The sequence below is a fragment of the Xyrauchen texanus genome, chromosome 10 (assembly GCF_025860055.1).
Source record: "Xyrauchen texanus isolate HMW12.3.18 chromosome 10, RBS_HiC_50CHRs, whole genome shotgun sequence".
In the NCBI taxonomy this organism is placed as follows: Eukaryota; Metazoa; Chordata; class Actinopteri; order Cypriniformes; family Catostomidae; genus Xyrauchen; species Xyrauchen texanus.
In genome coordinates, this window is record NC_068285.1 from 12486703 (window position 1) to 12506301 (window position 19599).

General features: G+C 37.1%; 1 protein-coding gene across 2 annotated transcripts in view; it reads right to left on the reverse strand.

Moving 5' to 3' along the window:
• The window catches only part of LOC127650935 (CMP-N-acetylneuraminate-beta-galactosamide-alpha-2,3-sialyltransferase 2-like), a 43439-nt gene that overhangs the window by 5738 nt on the left and 18102 nt on the right, over positions 1-19599 (reverse strand). The window contains exons 1-2 of one of the 2 annotated variants that reach the window (XM_052136598.1): positions 3515-3584; positions 206-619 (exon numbers count right to left, since the gene is read on the reverse strand). In XM_052136598.1, the coding sequence (XP_051992558.1) occupies positions 206-487 (282 nt within the window). In that variant the 5' untranslated portion in view covers positions 488-619; positions 3515-3584. Of the gene's footprint in view, positions 1-205; positions 620-3514; positions 3585-19599 lie in introns of those variants that run through there. The other variant, XM_052136599.1, reaches the window with a different exon arrangement.

Here is a 19599-nt window from a genome sequence, read left to right on the forward strand (position 1 = left end):
TAAGAATCATTACCTAATACTCAATGGATCACTAGTTAATTAACATTAAAATAATTAGACATGTCATTATACAGATTCAGAAATTGTCAAATTTGAAAGTACTGAACTATTGATGTTATTTTTTTATTTTTAAACGAATTATTCTTCATTTTTGTTCTTTTTAACAAAGATATGTATAAAATGTTTGGAATGTGCTGCACTCTACCTGCCACCATTTAAAGATATCGCCAGACAGCTTGCTGTTTTCAAGAGAGAGAAGAGGTGGAATATCTTCTCTGAAGACTTCCATAAACCACTCATCGTCGCTTGCCGTCAAACATCGTTCCATACATGCACAGGGTTCTTCACGAAAGAACCGCTCTGCCAAGGTATTGTTGACTAAGTAAATTATTTTTTCATAAGGTTCTTTATGTATTGTCACCATAAAGATGCCAATGAAGCTCAGCAGAACCACAAGGTAAACCTTCCTTTGTTTACAAAGGTGCATTTTAAAATCTGATGGGATTCTGATATCTGATGTTGAGTCGGTTTGGATTGTTTATTGAAGTTTAGGTTGCAGAATCATCAGTTGATTCGACTGGTACTTTTGAACTCATTTCATGAGATCAGCTTTGAAAATCTGAATAAAAATAAAAATGTACAATATGAAAAATGACAAGAACAATATTTAACAATTATCAGTGAACAACAAGTTAGGCAAAGTTTGTCAAGATGAACTTTGATGTAGGCTTGAAAATGCCTTGTCTTAAACTAACAGTCTTTACTACACCACTGCCGTCAATGTAAGTCTATGTGCTTCAGAGTTTGATCATCCTCTGTGCGAAAACAGTTATTCTGATCAGGTAGAAAAGACATAGCACAATATGTCAGAACAGTCTGAAGGACTGTGCCGAGTTTGGTTGGCTTGAAATCTGTAGGAGTTACATACACTGTAAAAAAATGTCAGTAATTTTAACAGTAAAATACTGTAAAAATGCTACAGAAATAAAATGTAAATTGATTAACAAATATGAACTGTAAAATATACAGTAAAATGTTTTAATATAAAGACAATACGGTAGTTTTTACAATAATATGATGTAAAAATTTAATGTAAAAAGTAAGATTTTCCTGTATAATTAATGGTAAAAAGAACAGGAGAGTACATGTACTTTTTTACATTAAATTATTGTTAAAATTACAGTCAAAAACAGTAATCGGGCGTTCCCACAATTCCCTGCTTGATCCATTACATTTCATTATATTTTATGGGAATAGTTATGTTTCATCATATTTTTAATATCAGTTATGTACACTGGGGTGTTCTGTGTTTTATTTAATGTAGTTTAGGTCATGTTTACTGCATTATTTAAATCTCACATGTGTTACCATGACGGTGTTTAGTGTTTGTGTGAGTGTCTTTATAAGTTTATTGGTCTCTTGGAAGAGCCATTACTGATGAACTTCATGTCATCATGTGACCTTCTGTAGTTACTATGGTGATTAACAAATACCTTATAATGTAAACAACATATTTTGACAGTTTCAGAAGCATATTTATGAAATTTATTTTTACTGTAAATTTAACAGAATTTATTTTATGTATTTTTTTACAGTGCCAGCGTGTGTTACAACCATCTTAAACTGTAAAAATGTACAGGTTGTTCTGTAAAGTGATTTACATTTTAACTGTATTTTCTACATAATTATTCTGGTAACCACAGCTGCCTGATTTTTTTTTTTTTGTTTGTTTTTTTTTGTTTTTTTTTGTAAATACAACAGGATTTTCTTTTACAGTGCACAGTTGATAATTTTGGTCTTGGATTAGGGATTCCTGAAAGTGTTTGCTGAAAAGGGGCGGTGCTAAAAATCAGTGTCAGTTGGGTTTGTGTTGTCTCAATGGGAATGAAACTTGTACAGTTTCTGCGGGGAATTAACCACAGTTAAGTGTTGGTTTTGCGTATCATGTAAAGGTAAAGTGTTACTTCAGACAATAAATAACGAGAACTAAAGCCTGAATTCATGCTATAGATACACGAAGGCAAGCGATCGACTATATTAGTGACTGGGCTTGGCATTATAAGGGCTAGCATTTCAGCAGGTCTTTGCATATCACACTCTGTTTTAAAGCAAGATAGGCTTACAAATAAAAATCAAGCGAAATTATTTAAAGAACGGTTAATTATTTTAGACATATTATTCTATCAATACTAGTGTTGCACAACTGTCATTAGAAAGTTTACATTCCACTTGTTCTCAAAAGAATGAAGTACAAAGTCCGAAGTCCTTCAGTCAAACTGCATATGAAAAATATGGGCAATAATTACAGTACTATTATAAAGTGGAAGGCTGCGTTTTCTATGTTCCGACAGCTGCCAAACAACACCTTGTAGGGAGGGACATGGTAACTTTTAACAATAGGTCATAAGTCATGACCACACAACTGTCTTTGATAATTAGATTGTGACGCTTCTCAGATGAACATTCCAAAACAGACATATCAGAGATGTAGGACCTACGTTTGTTATCCTGGTCATGGAATATTATCATGTCTTTTTTTGTCCTTGCTTATATATATTTTTTTATTTTAACTTTATAGCCTAACTGTCACCATAACATTTGGCAATTAACTGATTAAAATACCATTAAACTTTTAATTAATATTTGAATGCGCATAGAATATTTTGTTTTTAATATGCTAAACATGCCATCCCAGATGTGTATGACTTTTTCTTCTTCTTCTTCAGAACACAAAAGAAGATTTTTAGAAGAAGATTTCAGCTCCGTGGGTCTATGCAAATGAATGGTGGCTATTGCAGATGAGCAAACAACGAAAAAAATAGCCTAAGTCTTCCAGATGTAATCAAACACATCAAAGACGTCTGGGAGATGAAGGCTAGTCTACATGTGTTGTCAGGGGTACCTAATCTCGAGATGATTTTTTCAGATCTTTTCATCTGGAAACCATCGCTATAAATTATGTTAAACGTCTTAAGAAGATCAGATTAACAGTATAAATAGCATATGTCATCATAAACGTCTCAAAGGCGTCCTTTGAATGTCTCATTGACATCAGAGGAAACGTCTTTTAGGACATTCCAGATGAGCATAAAACATATATATATATATTTATTAATTGTTTTATCCCACAACTCTTCTTTATTCATAATAATAAGACGCGAAAGAGAGGGAGAATGGGCTAAAGGAGTCTGTTGGGTATGGAAATGTTTCGCTTCTAAACAAATAAATTAAATGTTTGACAGAAATGTGTTTTTTTTTTTAATCAATCTTACATTTGTATTACAAACAATAATAACAATAATTGAATTAATTCACAGTAAATGCATTTACAAATAAACGAGTTCGATATTGTCGTGCTACCTTCAGACAACACTGGATTATTTATTTATTTTTAATGTACTTTTAGTTTACAAAAGTTACTCTGAGCATCTAAAGCGAAAAAAAAAATGCTTCGATAACTGAATGATACTGCATTTACTGAGAAGAGTGAAAGAAAGAAGAAAGGTAAACTCACTTTTCAGAAAAGCCTTTTTCCCGCGAAAGAGTCCGACTGTGGAATGGATCCTGCGCTGTCTGTATGTCTGTATATATGATCAATTCAGGATTGTGCAAGAGGGTTTCAGATTCCTTTGAACTCGCCAGTGCGGAGAAACGGGCGTTGATCTTTACAAGGGGCATCATTTTCAGTGATATAGTGTGGGTACAATTTTACCATTATTATCATATTATTATTATTAGCCTATTATTATTATTATTATCATCATCATTTATTATTCATTTGATTGTTTTATGAATCATAAAATTAAGAATAGTCGTTTTCATCGTCAGTTTCATGAATGAACGACTTTCTAAAAATAATTAACAAATTAAAGTGTGGTCACACTTTATGAAGTCATTTAGCATGGTCAACGCTTTACAGTCGACTGGATTGAATTGCGCAACTTTATAAACAAACCGCAGTTCTGTATTTCTTGATTCATCTGCTCTGAGTCACTTGGGTTTTGCTGTTTTATTTGTACACAGGCTATATCATACATTAGTCATTTAATAGTGCTTTAAATTAGCCATAATAGCTCCGATTGTATTTTAAACATGATTTCATATTTCGTTAATTAAAGCTAATAAAATTGAAGCTTCTGGGTACGTCAATCAAATGTCAATGGAAACCGGTTCGGAGTTGACGTCAAACTAGTTTCAATGACGTGCGATTCTAAACAATATAGTTTATAACATTTCTTTATGAGAGTTCGCAATTGTTATGTTTTTATATTTAATGCCAGAAACGATTGGCGATTATTTGTTGGGATGGGGTGGGCTTGGTGGAGGTATGTAATACTTTTAACAGTGGTAACTGCATTTGTGGCAGCATACAGAAGTGATCGTGTAAAACCGGTCTAACTTCATGAGTGATGATAGACATAAATCCCATTTGCTGTGAGGAGTCAGATGACAACGGATAAAGAAAAACCTGTATAGCGCTAAATATCTTATTCGTAACTGTGGTATTTCATAACCGGATGGACTCGGCAAGAAATGAGGAAACCCAATCTACCCACCTACCCAATCTGATCGATTGGGTAGGTGCTTTAACATACTTGAAAAAAAATGGTTTCTTTATTTTCTTTGTTTTAATTCTTTATTATTAATATTGCATCCATTGTGTTTTAATGTAATAACCTACTAGTCCCCTCTTTTTGTATTGTTAAAATTCACACAGTGTTTACTGTCACTCAATGACTTTTTACATACATATATATATACATATATATATATATATATATATATATATATATATATATCATATCATATATCATATCACAGCACTTCAAATCTCCTCAAAAACATCGTAAAGCACCGTAAAACGACACAGAAAGACAAATAAAGAATAAAAGAAATTAAATACACATTCACAATATGAAATGAAGCGTTCACAGCATAAGAAACATTATTAGCCAAAGTTTAATTACAAATATTATGCCCGAAATAAGAAATCAAAAGCACTATGAAATTATCATGAAATACAAAACATAACATACCTCGCTCCGCTTTCCAAAGGGTTGCTAAAACACAAAATATTTACATTTTTTAATGATAATTAGAGCTTATTTGTGTGAGCTTGTGTAAAACACGTGAAATCCCCTTGCGCACCTTATGCGCACCTCCAGTAGAGATGTAAAGCAAAACAAATTAAAGGGGCCGGTCATTACGATATATATTGTAGCCTATATTCGAGTATATACTGGAACATAACGGGTTTAAAGATGATTGCCTTCAATAGACTGCGACTTCGCTCCGTCACCTTGTTCTTGAGCTCTATGACCATTTGTCGGTTCCTGTACACCCAAACCTCACCAATGGTTTTTACTCTGGATTCTTCTGATGATTTATCCTTGTGTGACCAGGCCAATAATAGCCTGCAATTGGACTACATACCCCTAGGGGTCACCCTTGTGAATATGTGTGGTGAAGTATCCAAAGAGAGCGTGATGTAGTGTCCGTTGTTAGAGATGAGTATCAGTCTCTATGAGTATCTAATCTGTGTATCACAAATTAAGAAACTCATACGCTCACATTTTTGCTACAGTTGTTCCAGTAAATATGGTCCAAAACACATTCACAAACCCGCATCAAAAAATGTGAAGTCACGGACAGATATTGCTCTACGGAAATCAGTATGTGAATTCATCCAACGAGAGTTGCACACTTGTAGAATATTTTCTCACAAATATTATTTTTTCTTTGATATTTTTCTCGCACAAACACAAAAAAAACTACAACTGCTTGAATCTGCCGCTACGAGTCTCAAACACGAGCTCTCCCTTTTGCACCACTTGTCTGTGTAAAATATGGAGCAAAAGTGATTTGTGCATCTGTAGAGGCAGCAGGCGGGCAGAAGAGCTAGTTTGGGTGCCTCCTATGGAAGCAATTCCATGCCACATATATTTGCAAAAATATAAAGTACTGCAAAATAAAATAAAGTTTTGCAAAAGACAAAAATTAAGTATCACAAACGTAAAATAAAGTATCGAGAGAAAAAAAGAAAGTTTTGCAAACAAAAATAAAGAATTGCAAAATATAAATAAAATATAGCAAAAACCAAGATATAATTAATTGCAAAAATCAATGACTGTTGTAAAAGAAACTAAAGAACTTTGATCCTTTTTTATCTCTGCAACAGATTTTTAGGCAGCAATGATTTTGCCACACATCTTTTTCTTTGCAACGCTCCTTTTAATCTGCATTTCCATCACGTGTGAGCTCGTGATACCGTTTTGCCTTTGCGCTTAACTTTTCTGTGCGTTTCACTTTATGGCACTGTTTTGACGTGGGGGTGGAGTCAGGGGATTGGGGCGTGTACAATGGGCTCAGTGATGCCTCCCTGGAAGTTACGTCATTAGCTTGAGACACGGATCAAACATCATGGCTGAGCACAGGCATGCAGGTGGATCTCAGGTATATAAAGTTGATTGTTTCCTTGTATTAGCATTAAATGTGCTTTAACAGCGTTTGCTTCAGATAAAGAAGTTAGAGATCAGTTAAAGCGGTGGATTTATTAGCCATACTCGCTAACATAGCCAGCATCTGCAGTTTTTCTCTCTCAATTGATTGGACTATTGATTGATTCTTATGTTTAGCTTATAGATTGTAATTGTCTATACCAGAGTATGTTGTCTTCTAAAAAAAATTAAACTCCATTAAACTTAATTTTTGTTTAAAAAAAAAAAACAATTCTTTTTATTTTTGCTCAATACTTTTTTCTTTTGCAAAACTTTATTTTATTTTGCAATACTTTATATTTTTGCAAATATATGTGGCATGGAATTGATCCCATATTGCCTCTCCATTGGCGAACATGGGCAAAAAAAAAACTTCCATGAGCATCTTCCTAAGCTGGCAATGGCAAATACCAATATAAGTATTTTTTTCTTTCTTTGTCTGAAATCACTCACCGTTATACATTTGTTTATAGTTTATATATGCACGCAGGTCACTGTGGTCAAGCCAGCCGCGATTAAAATCCATATATCAGAAAGACTTTCTGACTCCTGTTGAGTGCAGAAGATAGTCTTACTATATTGACGAAAACACGTTTATTAAGTGTCTGTGACGTGCTGGTGTTTATTAATATGTTTGATTTAGCCTATGTGGAATCTGACTGGTTAAGACTCTTGGATAGGGCAGGTAATTATTTTATAACCAAAGTTTAATGAATTAAATGACATTACATTTACATATAATAAATGTGACTTTTCTGCCATTGTCATTCAAATGTACCTTGTAATAAACTTTGAATTGTAAATCCTGTAGGTCAATTAAAAGTGCAGTGTTAGAGAAAATTAAAGGCAACACCACCCCAAAATTATTAATGTTGTTGAACTGAATACAAAGGTGATGTTTTCAACATCATGTGTCTCACTTCTTCCTGGTTATGTCACGTAAATCGCATCAACTTTCAAGGCTCCGTGCAGCATCCTTCCTTATGAAAATGTGATCATATGAGCTAAACATTTTTTACACAAAGTAAATAAGTTATTGTACAACATTTCTTGACAGGGCTTTAAGCCTGGTCCAACAAATGAGATTGTGTTGTTGTCAGCTAGGCCCAAGGAGAGAAGACTGGCTGAAGGGATCAGGTAATCTGTAGACATGGGCAGTGTCTTTGCTACATGAATTAAAATATGTACTGGAAATGTAAACTTGTACTTTGTATTTTTAGACTAGTCTTTATTAGACTTAAGATGAACCTCTAATTGAACTGAATGTCCATACAGAGACACACACATACACACACAACATCCCTGTAGCGTAGAGCTACACAACACAGAAGTAGAATTTGACATATCATTCATTTATGATAATAACAAACAGTACATACATGCTGGTCTAACTGTTCTGTTGTGTATATTTTCAGGAGTAACATGTACAAAGGGGCCTGTGACCAGACATGTGACCTTCCAGACATGTCAGTTGTGCATGTGAATGAGAGAAGCTGCTCCACCACAACAACAATGGGAATAGCATTTATTGAATTGTTTATTCAAAGAATATTCAGAGATGGGAGAGTCATAAAAACAATCAAACAAAAGGTTGATTACGTTTACTTTTACCTACCTATGCTGTTGGCTTGAAAATGTCCATGGTTAACTTTCAAACCGTTTTTTACGAAGTTCAAATAGTTTGGTTTTCATTACATTTCTGAGCAGTTTTCATGTGCTCACTATTGTCATCTGCCACAAATATATTCTAATAGAACAGAATTCTAGTATAGAATGTATACAAATTATGTTATGTAGTTGAACATGTCATCATTAATTTATTAAATGACATATTTTCCTATAAATGTTATTTATGTGAGTGTTTGAGGTTATAATGTATTAGTACCTAAAAATAGTATTGTTTAAATGCTGTTTGTAATGGCCACAATAAAATACACAATGCTTTGGGGAGCCCTTTAAAAAAGGCAGTTACAAACAAATGTAGGTTTATTCAATGGAAGCATGAAACAGAAAATGAGGGGAAAATACAGATCCCTGTATGAAGTTGTAGAGATGTGTTAGGAATATTTTGGATCTAGTCGCGATCTCCAATTCCCCGGTCCCGTCTTTCTATGTTAGTGCCCAGTGAGGTGCAGTCGTGAGTCTGAGTCTCTGGAGACTTTGCGAAGGAAGAAGAAAGAACAACACGCAGTCGGTCTGTATTCAATCTACTCAATGTTTATTAGAGCAAGCATGTCATTTATATTTTCATGAGACAGTAAGCAGCCAATGGGAAAGTGGTAATAAGGCCTAGGGTCAAGGGGGAGAAAATGGGTGTAGAGGCCATATACAGATGTTCCAGCCGGTTGACCTTGTGGACGGGTGTGACCTTAATCAGATAACAGAAATAAGTATGCGGAACATGATAAAGAGGAAAAAACGGTCAGCAGTTGCTACATATATTGACTCTCTATCGTGCGCACTGCAGCCTGCATCTGGGGTCAACTGAACACACATGGAAGGCCAGAAACACATACACAGAGCAGAAAAGCATGTACAATTTCATATTTCTCACTTTGTTATTGAACAAAACAGTAGCTAACAACAGTAAAATAGTTAAAATACTAAACAGAACTGCGCACTGGTCTTGATGCATCTATTTAAACAAAGCTTTTAAAGAGGGCCACTCTGGTAATTTAACAGAAGGCATGCAACTACATAGAGCTGGTTAATGTTACCAAACATATTTAGAGGGATAACCGTGTCAAAGAATTTGTGTTCCTTTAAATGGCGAATAAGGCGCTCAACATGCACTCTCAGATGTGCAATAGCCTTGGTCTCCCTGACCTCTGGTGCTGGCATCTGAACTCTCCCAGAAAGAAATGCAGGCCTGTACACTATACAGGGCACACAATCATCCTTAAGAAAGCCTCTGTCCAACATTATTGCCATATCCTGCCTAAGTAATGTAAGTATTCCTGCAAAGATCTGCTTGTCACTTACTGAGCCAGCAAAGAGGTGAGAAACAAAGGTTATAGCACCATGGGGGGCATTGTTGGTCGTCGGAGAGGTAAGTTTGAAAACGTAATAGCCGAATTGAATTTATCTGAGGATGAACACTGAGGGACGCAACAGTGCTCAGCTGTCGTCCACTCACAATGCTGAAATTTAAACGTCTTTTTCATTTCGTTCACTTATTTTTATAATCTATTTAAACAAGTGAATAACTGTTACAAAAAAAAGATTGATATCGCCTTACAGGCTATTTACACAATCAGAAAATGTAATATGTCGCTACAGCAAGTGACGTTTCACCTGAAGTTTTTGAGCTGGCTTATATTATTCCGGAAGTTGTAATTAACGTTCCATGCATATATTTTTGTAGCTTTTCCCAAATTTTCACTGAACAGGAAAATCTATCATGATGGAAACTATGGGTCCTTGAGGTTTTTTGTTCCCCACGAGAAATGAGGCATGTACACCAAGTTTCAGAATAATTGGACACATGGGGTGGAAATGACATCACTTTGAAAATGGGACATTTGGGCATGGTCTGTAGCGACCCCCTAAGGGTGAATGTGGGCCATTCTTGTGTTTGTGGGTTCCTGTTGGCCTGTAGTATCAATGTACGAAATTAGAAAATTTTTGACCAGAAAATTTTAATTTTGGGCATGGCCTGTAGCGCCCCCTAAGGGCGAATGTGGGCCATTCTTTGCGCAGTACTTCAGAGTGATGTCATCTTGAAGCATGTTAGGTTTGAAAAACCATCAGTTAAAATTACATTTGATTGACACATATATATATATTTTTATAAAATGTGGACATTTACATAAACACGCCCCTTTCAGCCATTTTGTATCGTATTCATTTTTGCTAATAAGGTTTTCAAAGACATCAATTCTACACATGTGTACCAAATTTCAAGTCAATTGGAGCTACGGTTCAGGAGAAGAGTTTTGTAGGTTTTCCCAAATTTTCACTGTACAGGAAGAGGCAGAAGTTATGGGTCCTTAAGGCTTTTTTTCCCCCATGAGAAATGAGGCATGTACACCAAGTTTCAGAAGAATTGGACAAATGGGGTGGAAATGCAATCACTTTATTTTATTTATAAAAAGAATTGGGGGCGTGGCCTGTAGCGCCACCTATGGGCGAATGTGGGCCATTCTTGGTGTGAGGGTACCCGTTGGCATGGAGTATCAATGTGCACTGCAAAAATATCGCAGTGCAGGTGAGAAGCCTGTAACTGAATGCGAGATTATCATTAAATCTCTTCATTAAACTTTATATTATCATTAAATAATCTCCAACAATTGTGCGGCCGCCGGAAATTTTTTAGAACAATGGCATTGTTCTTTCCTGCTGTCTGTAACCCAGTCCAATTTGTAATTCATTTTTTTAATAGGCCTATTCTGCAAGCAGTATTGTTTTTTTTTTTATTTATTTAATGAGAACGCTATTTTTCCAACGTTGCTATTCACAACTAACATCACTGTGCCTGTACAAGGTTAATGTATATTAGGCATGTTTAATAAAGCATCCTGATTCTCTTGAGGAGAGAATATTTTTGTGGTGTTTTATGGTCATTTCCTTGACACTTTGCAAGAAATATTGGGTAATAGTTTGTTGTATATTCATCAAGGAAGTATTCATCAGTGTATTCAATGAGGCATATTCAACGTGTACAGTAGTGGACCAAGCCAAAAACATCTTCCCAAACATGATTGTAGATCTGGCACAACCAGTGTTGATTCCGTTCTGCATCGTGCCAATGTTGCAAAACCAAGCAAATGCCAAAGGCACTTGAAATGACTAACAGATAACTAATTCACATTAAGGCTTACATTACACAATTCATCTGAACTTTAATTAGCTAATGACATATAAAACAATCTTTAAACACTGTTGAAGAGAAAAGTGCAACTAAAGGGGGCTGCCTGTATTTTCTGGAAAGATACCTTGTGCAAAGCTGTTTACACATTAGTTAAAGAGAGTTAGAGAGGCTTTGAAACAGCCAATCCCTCCTACAGGAGCCTTTTGGCAATGAAACAAAGATCACAGCAGCTTGTATGGAAAAAGTTCTCAACTGGCCTGCTGTTAAGGCTGAAAATGTTTCCTGGATTACGCTTTATTCCTACGTGGATGTAACAACGCACATCTGATTTGCAGGATATGAAAGAACTTGTCTACTAATCTCAATGTTGCCATTTCAAAACTTCATTTAAAACCGAGGGAACAATTCAGAAGCATTGCATGTGATATTCGTGAAAATCAGAAATGCAAACCAAACTCAATGCTGTTGTACACTTTGTCGACGTCAAGTCAAGCTCTTGTCTGATTCAATTTTTGGGAGTATTTAAACCACAGAAAGGGGAATGCATATCAAAAGGGACGTGTATATGGACAAAACAAAATTGAAACGAGACAAATTTGCTACAAATGTCTATGCTATTAACAAACTACAACTCGAGGGGACAAAAGAAACCAAACAGAGGGACACAAAGAGTAACATCAATTGTTTTATTGTTTACAAGGTCACTCTCTGGATGAGTGTTGCTGTGTTCGGTGCGTGCTTTGCACACCTATTTGGATCGCACGCAGAGCTTTAGACACTCTGAGCAGCTCTTTGTCTACTTTGGTGTACAGCAGAAAGGGAACGCTGTCTCCAAACAGAGGCTTGCCCACTAGATCGTGGACACCATTGCGTTGGCCTACCAGACCCAGGCCGTGCCCGCCCCCTTACAGGTTCGAGCACACTCTACAAGGAGTGTGGCATCCTCGTGGGCACTGGCCAATGGAACCTCTCTAGCAGACATCTGCAGAGCGGCGGGCTGGGCAACACCCAATACCTTCGCGAGATTTTACAATCACCAAGTTGAGCCTGTCTCGTCCCGTGGTATGACAGGTCTGAAAACATAGAATTTGCTAATGCGGTACAGCTGGCCTGGTGTATCGCTTGCGCATAGTGCCTTTCCCCTCCCCTGAGGTGAAGACGTGCACTCTACTCCCCCAGTCAAGTCCACAAGTCACAGACCCTGGGTGTCCTTCCTCCCTAGCCCTCTGGCTCCGAATACCGCAGAGGAAGTTCTCAGCCACACCCATCGCAAGCACAGACTTGCCTGTACTGGAACAGATGCTCCCAGGTTCTGATTATTCTAATATCTCCTGTGATGTATTTTACAATATTTACACTTAAGGGCAACACTATTGCCACAATGAAAGTACAAACAGGTAAACAGATAGACCTGAGTTTCTTTCTTCATCAAAACAGAGTTTAAGATTTTTAGGATTTCATTTCAGGCCTTCAATACTTATACACTTATATACTTTTTGACTACAAGTCTTTGTTTATGTACATCACTATGACATGCGCTCATGAGGGTGGTGATGCAAACTCGTTGTAAGGTCATGCATGAGGAGTCAGGAAGTGCATCATTGTTCACAAGAGAAACTTGTACAGACCACAGACCAAGCGCCATTCACAAACCAAAACTATTTCAAAACAATACATAATATATAATATAATTTATGAATAATAATAATAATAAAAAACATTACTGCAGTAAATAACCATCCTTTATTTCAGAGCAATGCCGTATATTATTATATGACATTATATGAGTATATTGCCATACATATTATATGACAAACTACTATCTACTGCTTTTTCTTTAGCAGAAATATATAGGCCATACGACTGTCAGGAATTCAAGCCACACAAGTTGTAGTTAGTGAAACCAAGTGCGAGAGCGTTTACTGAGATTCACGGGATTCACAGGGTTTACGTAGTGAGATCACACAGAAGAGAAGCTTCACAAACTGAAGCCAGTGAATTGAGTGCAGGTGCTGTGAATTAGAAATCGGTTGATGAGGAGCAGGCGATGAGGGAGGTGCAGAGAACGAGGGAGTCGTGACAATGACAAAGTTCACACATATACCTGAATTCGCTGGAAAAACAGCACGTTGGCACAGCCAAAGAATTCAGATATCGACCCTTTGTTTCTTTCAATGGTCTGAAATCCTCAGGGGTAAAATATTCACTGCATATGTTATGCTGGGTAGTGGAAGTAGGAGAAGGCAGACGGGAGTGTGGATCCAAATGCGGGCTTTATTATATAAATAACAAATAAGAGAACACAAAGAAAAGTCCACAATGGGAAAAACTAACTTAAACACAAAAGAACACACGGCTGGGAGAACAGAACACGAAGGGCAGGTACAAGGGCAAAGGCATGACAGGAACCCATTCACGACATACAACGATCGACAAGGAGTGGAAAACACACAGGGTTTATATACACAGACACAGGAGGATCACAAACGACAAACAGGTGCAAACAATGACACAGTGATGGCAGTGAGAAGATCTGGGAATTGTGGGAAGTGTAGTTTTTCACAAGGACAGTGAGACTCAGGGCGGACAACAGGGAAAACGTGACAAGGAACAGGATCGGTGACGGGTGAAACGGAAAACACGGAGCGGACAACACAGGAACGTAACAGTATAACCTCCAATATTTGAGAGAATGTCACCTCTACTGATATCCAGGTTCAGCGTGATAAACCAGAGCTTCAATCGCTCATGATCATGTAAAGGCAATCGATGAGAAGTTCTCTTTTTCTTTGGGGTTTCTGAAGGTTGAAGCATCCACGAAACACACAACAAACAGCCATTTTGAACTATACACTTATACAACTTTTGTAGAGTGATCCTTCTCTTGTAAACAATGATGCGCTTCCTGCCTCCACCTGACGCTTGACCTTACCAACGAGCTTACATCATCATGAGCGCACATCACAGAGATGTACGGAAGTGAACATTTGTAGATAAAAAGTATATAAGGATTGTTTTATTTCTAAAGATAATCAATCGTTTGGGTTCAGAAGAACTTTATTTGTCGAGTGGAGTCGTGTGGATTATTCTGATGCACCCTAAATCTGCATTTTGGACCGTGAAAAAATGGAGTACATTCACTTGCATTGTTTAAAGGGGGAGGCCTGAAATGAAATCCTAAAAATCTTAAATTCCGATACATCTTGGATGTCCTGAGGGTGAGAAAATTATCAGCAAATTGGGTGAACTATTCCTTTAATAAAAATACAATGTTCATTACTTGTTTATGGTGCAGTAACTATTGTTAAGAAATACAATTTTGATTTTAAAAATGTATTTGTGCATGTTGAAATTAATATTAACCAAAATTAATAAATGCAGTTAAAATATTGTTCATTATTAGTTCATGTTAACTAAAGTCATTAACCGATGTTAATAAATTGAACCTCATTGTAAAGTGTTACTGTTGTAGATTTATACAATTATTTATTTATGTGATTGATTACTTTTCCCTTTGTCATATTTGTATTTCATAATTGTTTTATTGTTTAAATTATTTCAGAAATGCCATTACACACTATAAAAACTTTTAAATATATTTAAGTTTTTTAGATAGCATTTCAGATTTGAATAGTATTTAATGTTTAAATATGCATGCTATTGTAAATAAACAGAAGGTTTTCATTGTGACAACTTCCCCAAAGTTGACAAAAGTTCAACATGTCTTCAATGAACTGTGATTTTTCCTCTTAGATAATATTGGAAATGTTCAAGAGCCTTTGTTGCATTCAATACTTTAAGTCATGTGTCTCTAAAGTTGACTTACGCAACTCACCCCACCATGAGATATTTCCACTGGAGTGACAACTAACCCCAGTCTCCCCTTTACGCCACCTAAACATTAATTCATCCACATACAGTGAATGGTAGTTTAGCAATAACAAGGACATTCACTTTTCTTTCAGCATTAAAATCTTTGCATTAATATACAGGATATATGTATGAGGGAAATTAATATTTTACGTGCATAAAATGCAACAATGTTGTTTGCTATGCAGTTTAAATATTTTGTTTTTATTATTCTAGCACTGCTCCTCTTACTGTTTGACATGTCATAACAACCACCCATTGATGATGAGATGAGACCTTTACAATGCAAACAAAAAATTAATTACTAGGAATTTTGTCAGATCTATGTTGTCAGGTCTATGTTGTCATGACTACTCTGTGTCTTCTTGGAATTATCTCTGACATTTTGCCACATTGACAGGGCGATTGTCATTGTTGTATGAAAGAGCGTGTAATGGGAATATTACAGTATATGCGTCATAAAAAGCATGATGTCGTCATGCTTTCATTCTTAACTTTTTTAGGAGAGTCTGACTTTGTCCTCTTTTAATCTTTGTGATTCTCAATATATACTGCTGTATCATGTGTTGTGTGTATATATACACACCGATCAGCCACAACATTAAAACCACCTGCCTAATATTGTGTAGGTCCCCCTCGTGCCACCAAAACAGCACCAACCCGCATCTCAGAAAAGCATTATGAGATGATATTCTTCTCAGCACAATTGTACAGAGTGGTTATCTGAGTTACTGCAGACTTTATCAGTTCAAACCAGTCCGGCCAGTCTCCGTTGATCTCTCTCATCAACAAGACATTTCCATCCACAGAACTGCCCCTCACTGGATGCTTTTTTGTTTTTGGCACCATTCTGAGTAAATACTAGAGACTGTTGTGTTTGAAAATCCCAGAAATACTCAAACCAGCCCATCTGACACCTGCCAATCCTGTGCCAGCAGTACAGTGCATACAATCATGCAGATACGGGTCATGAGCTTTGGTTAATGTTCACATCAACCATCAGAATTTGAAAAAAATTGACCATGGCATGATTGTTGGTGACAGACAGGCTGGTTTGAGTATTCTGAGATGTGGGTTGGCACTGTTTTGGTGGCACAGCGGGGACCTTCACAATATTAGGCAGGTGGTTTTAATGTTGTAGCTGATCGGTGTATATGTATTTTATTTGAATTAAGCGTAGTCATATTTTCACGAGTTATCACATTACTATAGGGTGATGTCAGTTAATTTGGGCCATCAGGTCAAATGGGCCAGATAAGGCTGGAGTCTCTAGGTTCTGTAAGATTCAATCTCCAACTAATGCAAACTCATTTAAACTGTTTCAGCTACAATGGGCCACTTTATAGACTGACTTATAAGAAATATTTTGATGGGTTCTTTCATTAAAATTGCACAAATAATAGGGATGAAAGAATCAATGGATGTGTTGTACGAATGTATGACTGTAGTATCCAAAAATGTGCAAAAAAATTCCCCACACACCCACACACACACTCATGCCCATTTGATTACAACATATGAGTACAAATACATTTACACATAAAATTAGAATTGAAAAGAAATTCTAGTGTCATTGTACACACACACACACACACACACACACATATACACACAAAAATGTGCTAGGAGCGTCACACAGAATACCAAAACTATGAGGTTTAAGTAAAGGGAGGTTTTGTTTTTGTGGGGAAATCCTATTCATGTTATATCCTGATATATATTAGCCCATTTTAGCCAAACGCATCATTGATGACACGGAGTGGGACTTTTATAATTTACAGTTTTTGACATTTGGTCACATGTTTTTCTTAATACCGATTATACATTTGAAAACTCTTCATTCTATCAACACAACATCTGTGTCTGTGGACTGAACTGTGAATCATTTTGGCAATGCTTTGATAACAAATTACATTCAATGACAACATCATTCAAAATTCATGAAAACGTTTCTCATTTAAAGGCAGACATTAGATAACGCACTTTTAGAGACTGTTTTCAAAACTGTTCATTTTACGTTCAAAACTTGACAAACAATATGCTTTATTTCTACCACAATTTGACATTGAAGAATCCTCATTAAATAAAAAATAAAATGTAAAACAATTTGTGAACCCTAATTTGTAAAACCAGATCATTTCTATTTTAGTCACAAAGTCACATCATTTTTATGAGATCTGGCTTATAAAACGTATTATGCAAAAAATATTAACATCTTTTAAATGGTTAAGAAGAAGAAAAAAAAACATTTTAATATTTATTCAAATAAGATTTGCCTCTCCAGTTAAATATATATAACGTTTATCAGATAGTAAGATATTGTAAGGGGGTTAAGATTGGCAAGGAGGAGGCTAGAAGCGGCTTGTCAATATAAATATTAATTTAATGAAAACATAAACCAAAACACACAAACATAAACACACACATGACAGACATGCCCGTAATTCTCTCTCTCTCGAACTGTCGTCACCGGCCGCCATTATCCCTTGCGCGCCCCATCAGGCCGATTGGGGGCCGGGCGTGCAACATTCTAGCCCGGCCCCGCCCCCCTCCGTTCCACATATAGTTATGTGTTGACAGCTATTGATTGAATAAATACAGAAGTTGTATGGTCTCATTAGAAATCATAAACTGTAATGCCTACATTCCTGTATAGGTGCAACACAGTCATTTCTTGGGGCCCACACCTTATTGCCTTAGAGGAAAATAAAATTATGAAAGTATTCTTTGACATGCTAAACTGGTTTGTCTGAATGTACAAGCACTTCTGTTGTGTTCCTATAGAGACAAATAAGACACTTGTGGTTTGCTGCTCATCCAAAAACCCCGGGAATGTGGACAGACCTGATTAGTGAAGTGACGTTTTTAACAGATTGTTCTCTTTAACTTTTGCAAATAGCTGACAAGAATCTTGCCTTATGTGTAAATTTGCTAAATCGATTTCAAGAATATAAAAACAATTAAATGGTGTAATTAGACTAGTCTCATTAAGTACAGTACATTATATATTTTTTATACTATATATAAATATATATGGCATGTATGGGCTTGGTCTTAGTGTACTAGATCTGCTCTACGCATGCTGCTGCTGCTACTTGACATGAGTTCCCGTCTGTCGCTCACTTCGACGTTGTGTCGAAGAACGACACTAGGGGTCTCTCTTGAGCGCCAAATATGCCTCTGATCTATGAAAAAAGGCCAATGAGAATTAGGCAGACAGTATTTGCATACCCCACCCCCGGACATACGGGTATAAAAGCGGAGAAATACGTCAAGTTCATTCAGAAATTTTCTTCGGAGCCGATGGTCGTGTTGCAGTCAGCTGCGAGTTACACACCCGTTCCTCTTCCTCTGCCTGCTGTTGGATCTACGGTGAACTTCAGTGGCTTTCTCCTTCTCTGCAGGGCAGTGCAGTTTGCCCCTGGGTGCTTCAACAGCGCAAAACTAAAAGAGTTATTATTACTTTTTCCTCCCCGTCCCTGGGCAGGTGTTATCTCTGCAGGGTCTTTTTCCCCTGAAAGAATAGGAAACTGGGTAAGACCCCCTTAAAACGATGCGTGTAAGGGCCCCAGCCATTTGGCTCGAAGCGAGAAACATAGAGAGAAAAGAGGCCCGGCTAGGCTCGGCCCATTCCCAGGTTGGCAAGCATCGCCTTGTTCCCCTGTTTAGGGTAACCAGAAGGATTCAAATGACTTTTTTGGGGCATTGGGGAAGGGTACGTGCAATCTGACACAAGTGGTCACCTTTGCACGTGAAATACTTGCCCGCTCTTGTGTCAGCAGTACACGTGCACGGCTCAGCGCATGGTGTGATTTAAATTGGACCCCTAGTGTCGCTTCTTCCTGATGGAGGGAACGAGACGTGGTGGCTGGACCATTTTCCGGCTCCTGAGAAAACTACTGAATGAATTTGACGTATTTCTCATCTTTTATACCCGTATGTCCGGGGCGGGGTATGCAAATATGGTCTGCCAAATTCTCATTGGCCTTTTTTCATAGATCAGATGCATATTCCGCGCTCAAGAGAGACCCCTAGTGTTTCTTCTTCGACACAACGTCTCGTTCCCTCCATCAGGGAATGGAGGTTACATACGTAACCTAGACGTTAATATGCTGCTGCTGTTGCACGGAACCCATGTGCTGCTGCTGCTGATGACAGAGAAGTGTGCTGCTTCTACTGAATTAACATAAAATCACACAAAACCACGTTAAAAGAAAATAAATAGACAAGACAAGCAAATAAGGTGATCACTCCCCCTCCTAATGAGCAGATCTGACTGCCAGGCTTGTGGACTGCCAGTGATGTTGATTTCAGTTGCCTTTAGCTAGCAGTGTATCCCTAGCATGAGTGAAAAATGTGTTCCCCCATCTCGGATGAGACCGATGACAGTGGTGCCATCTACAGGCTTCTGGAGCTTGACAG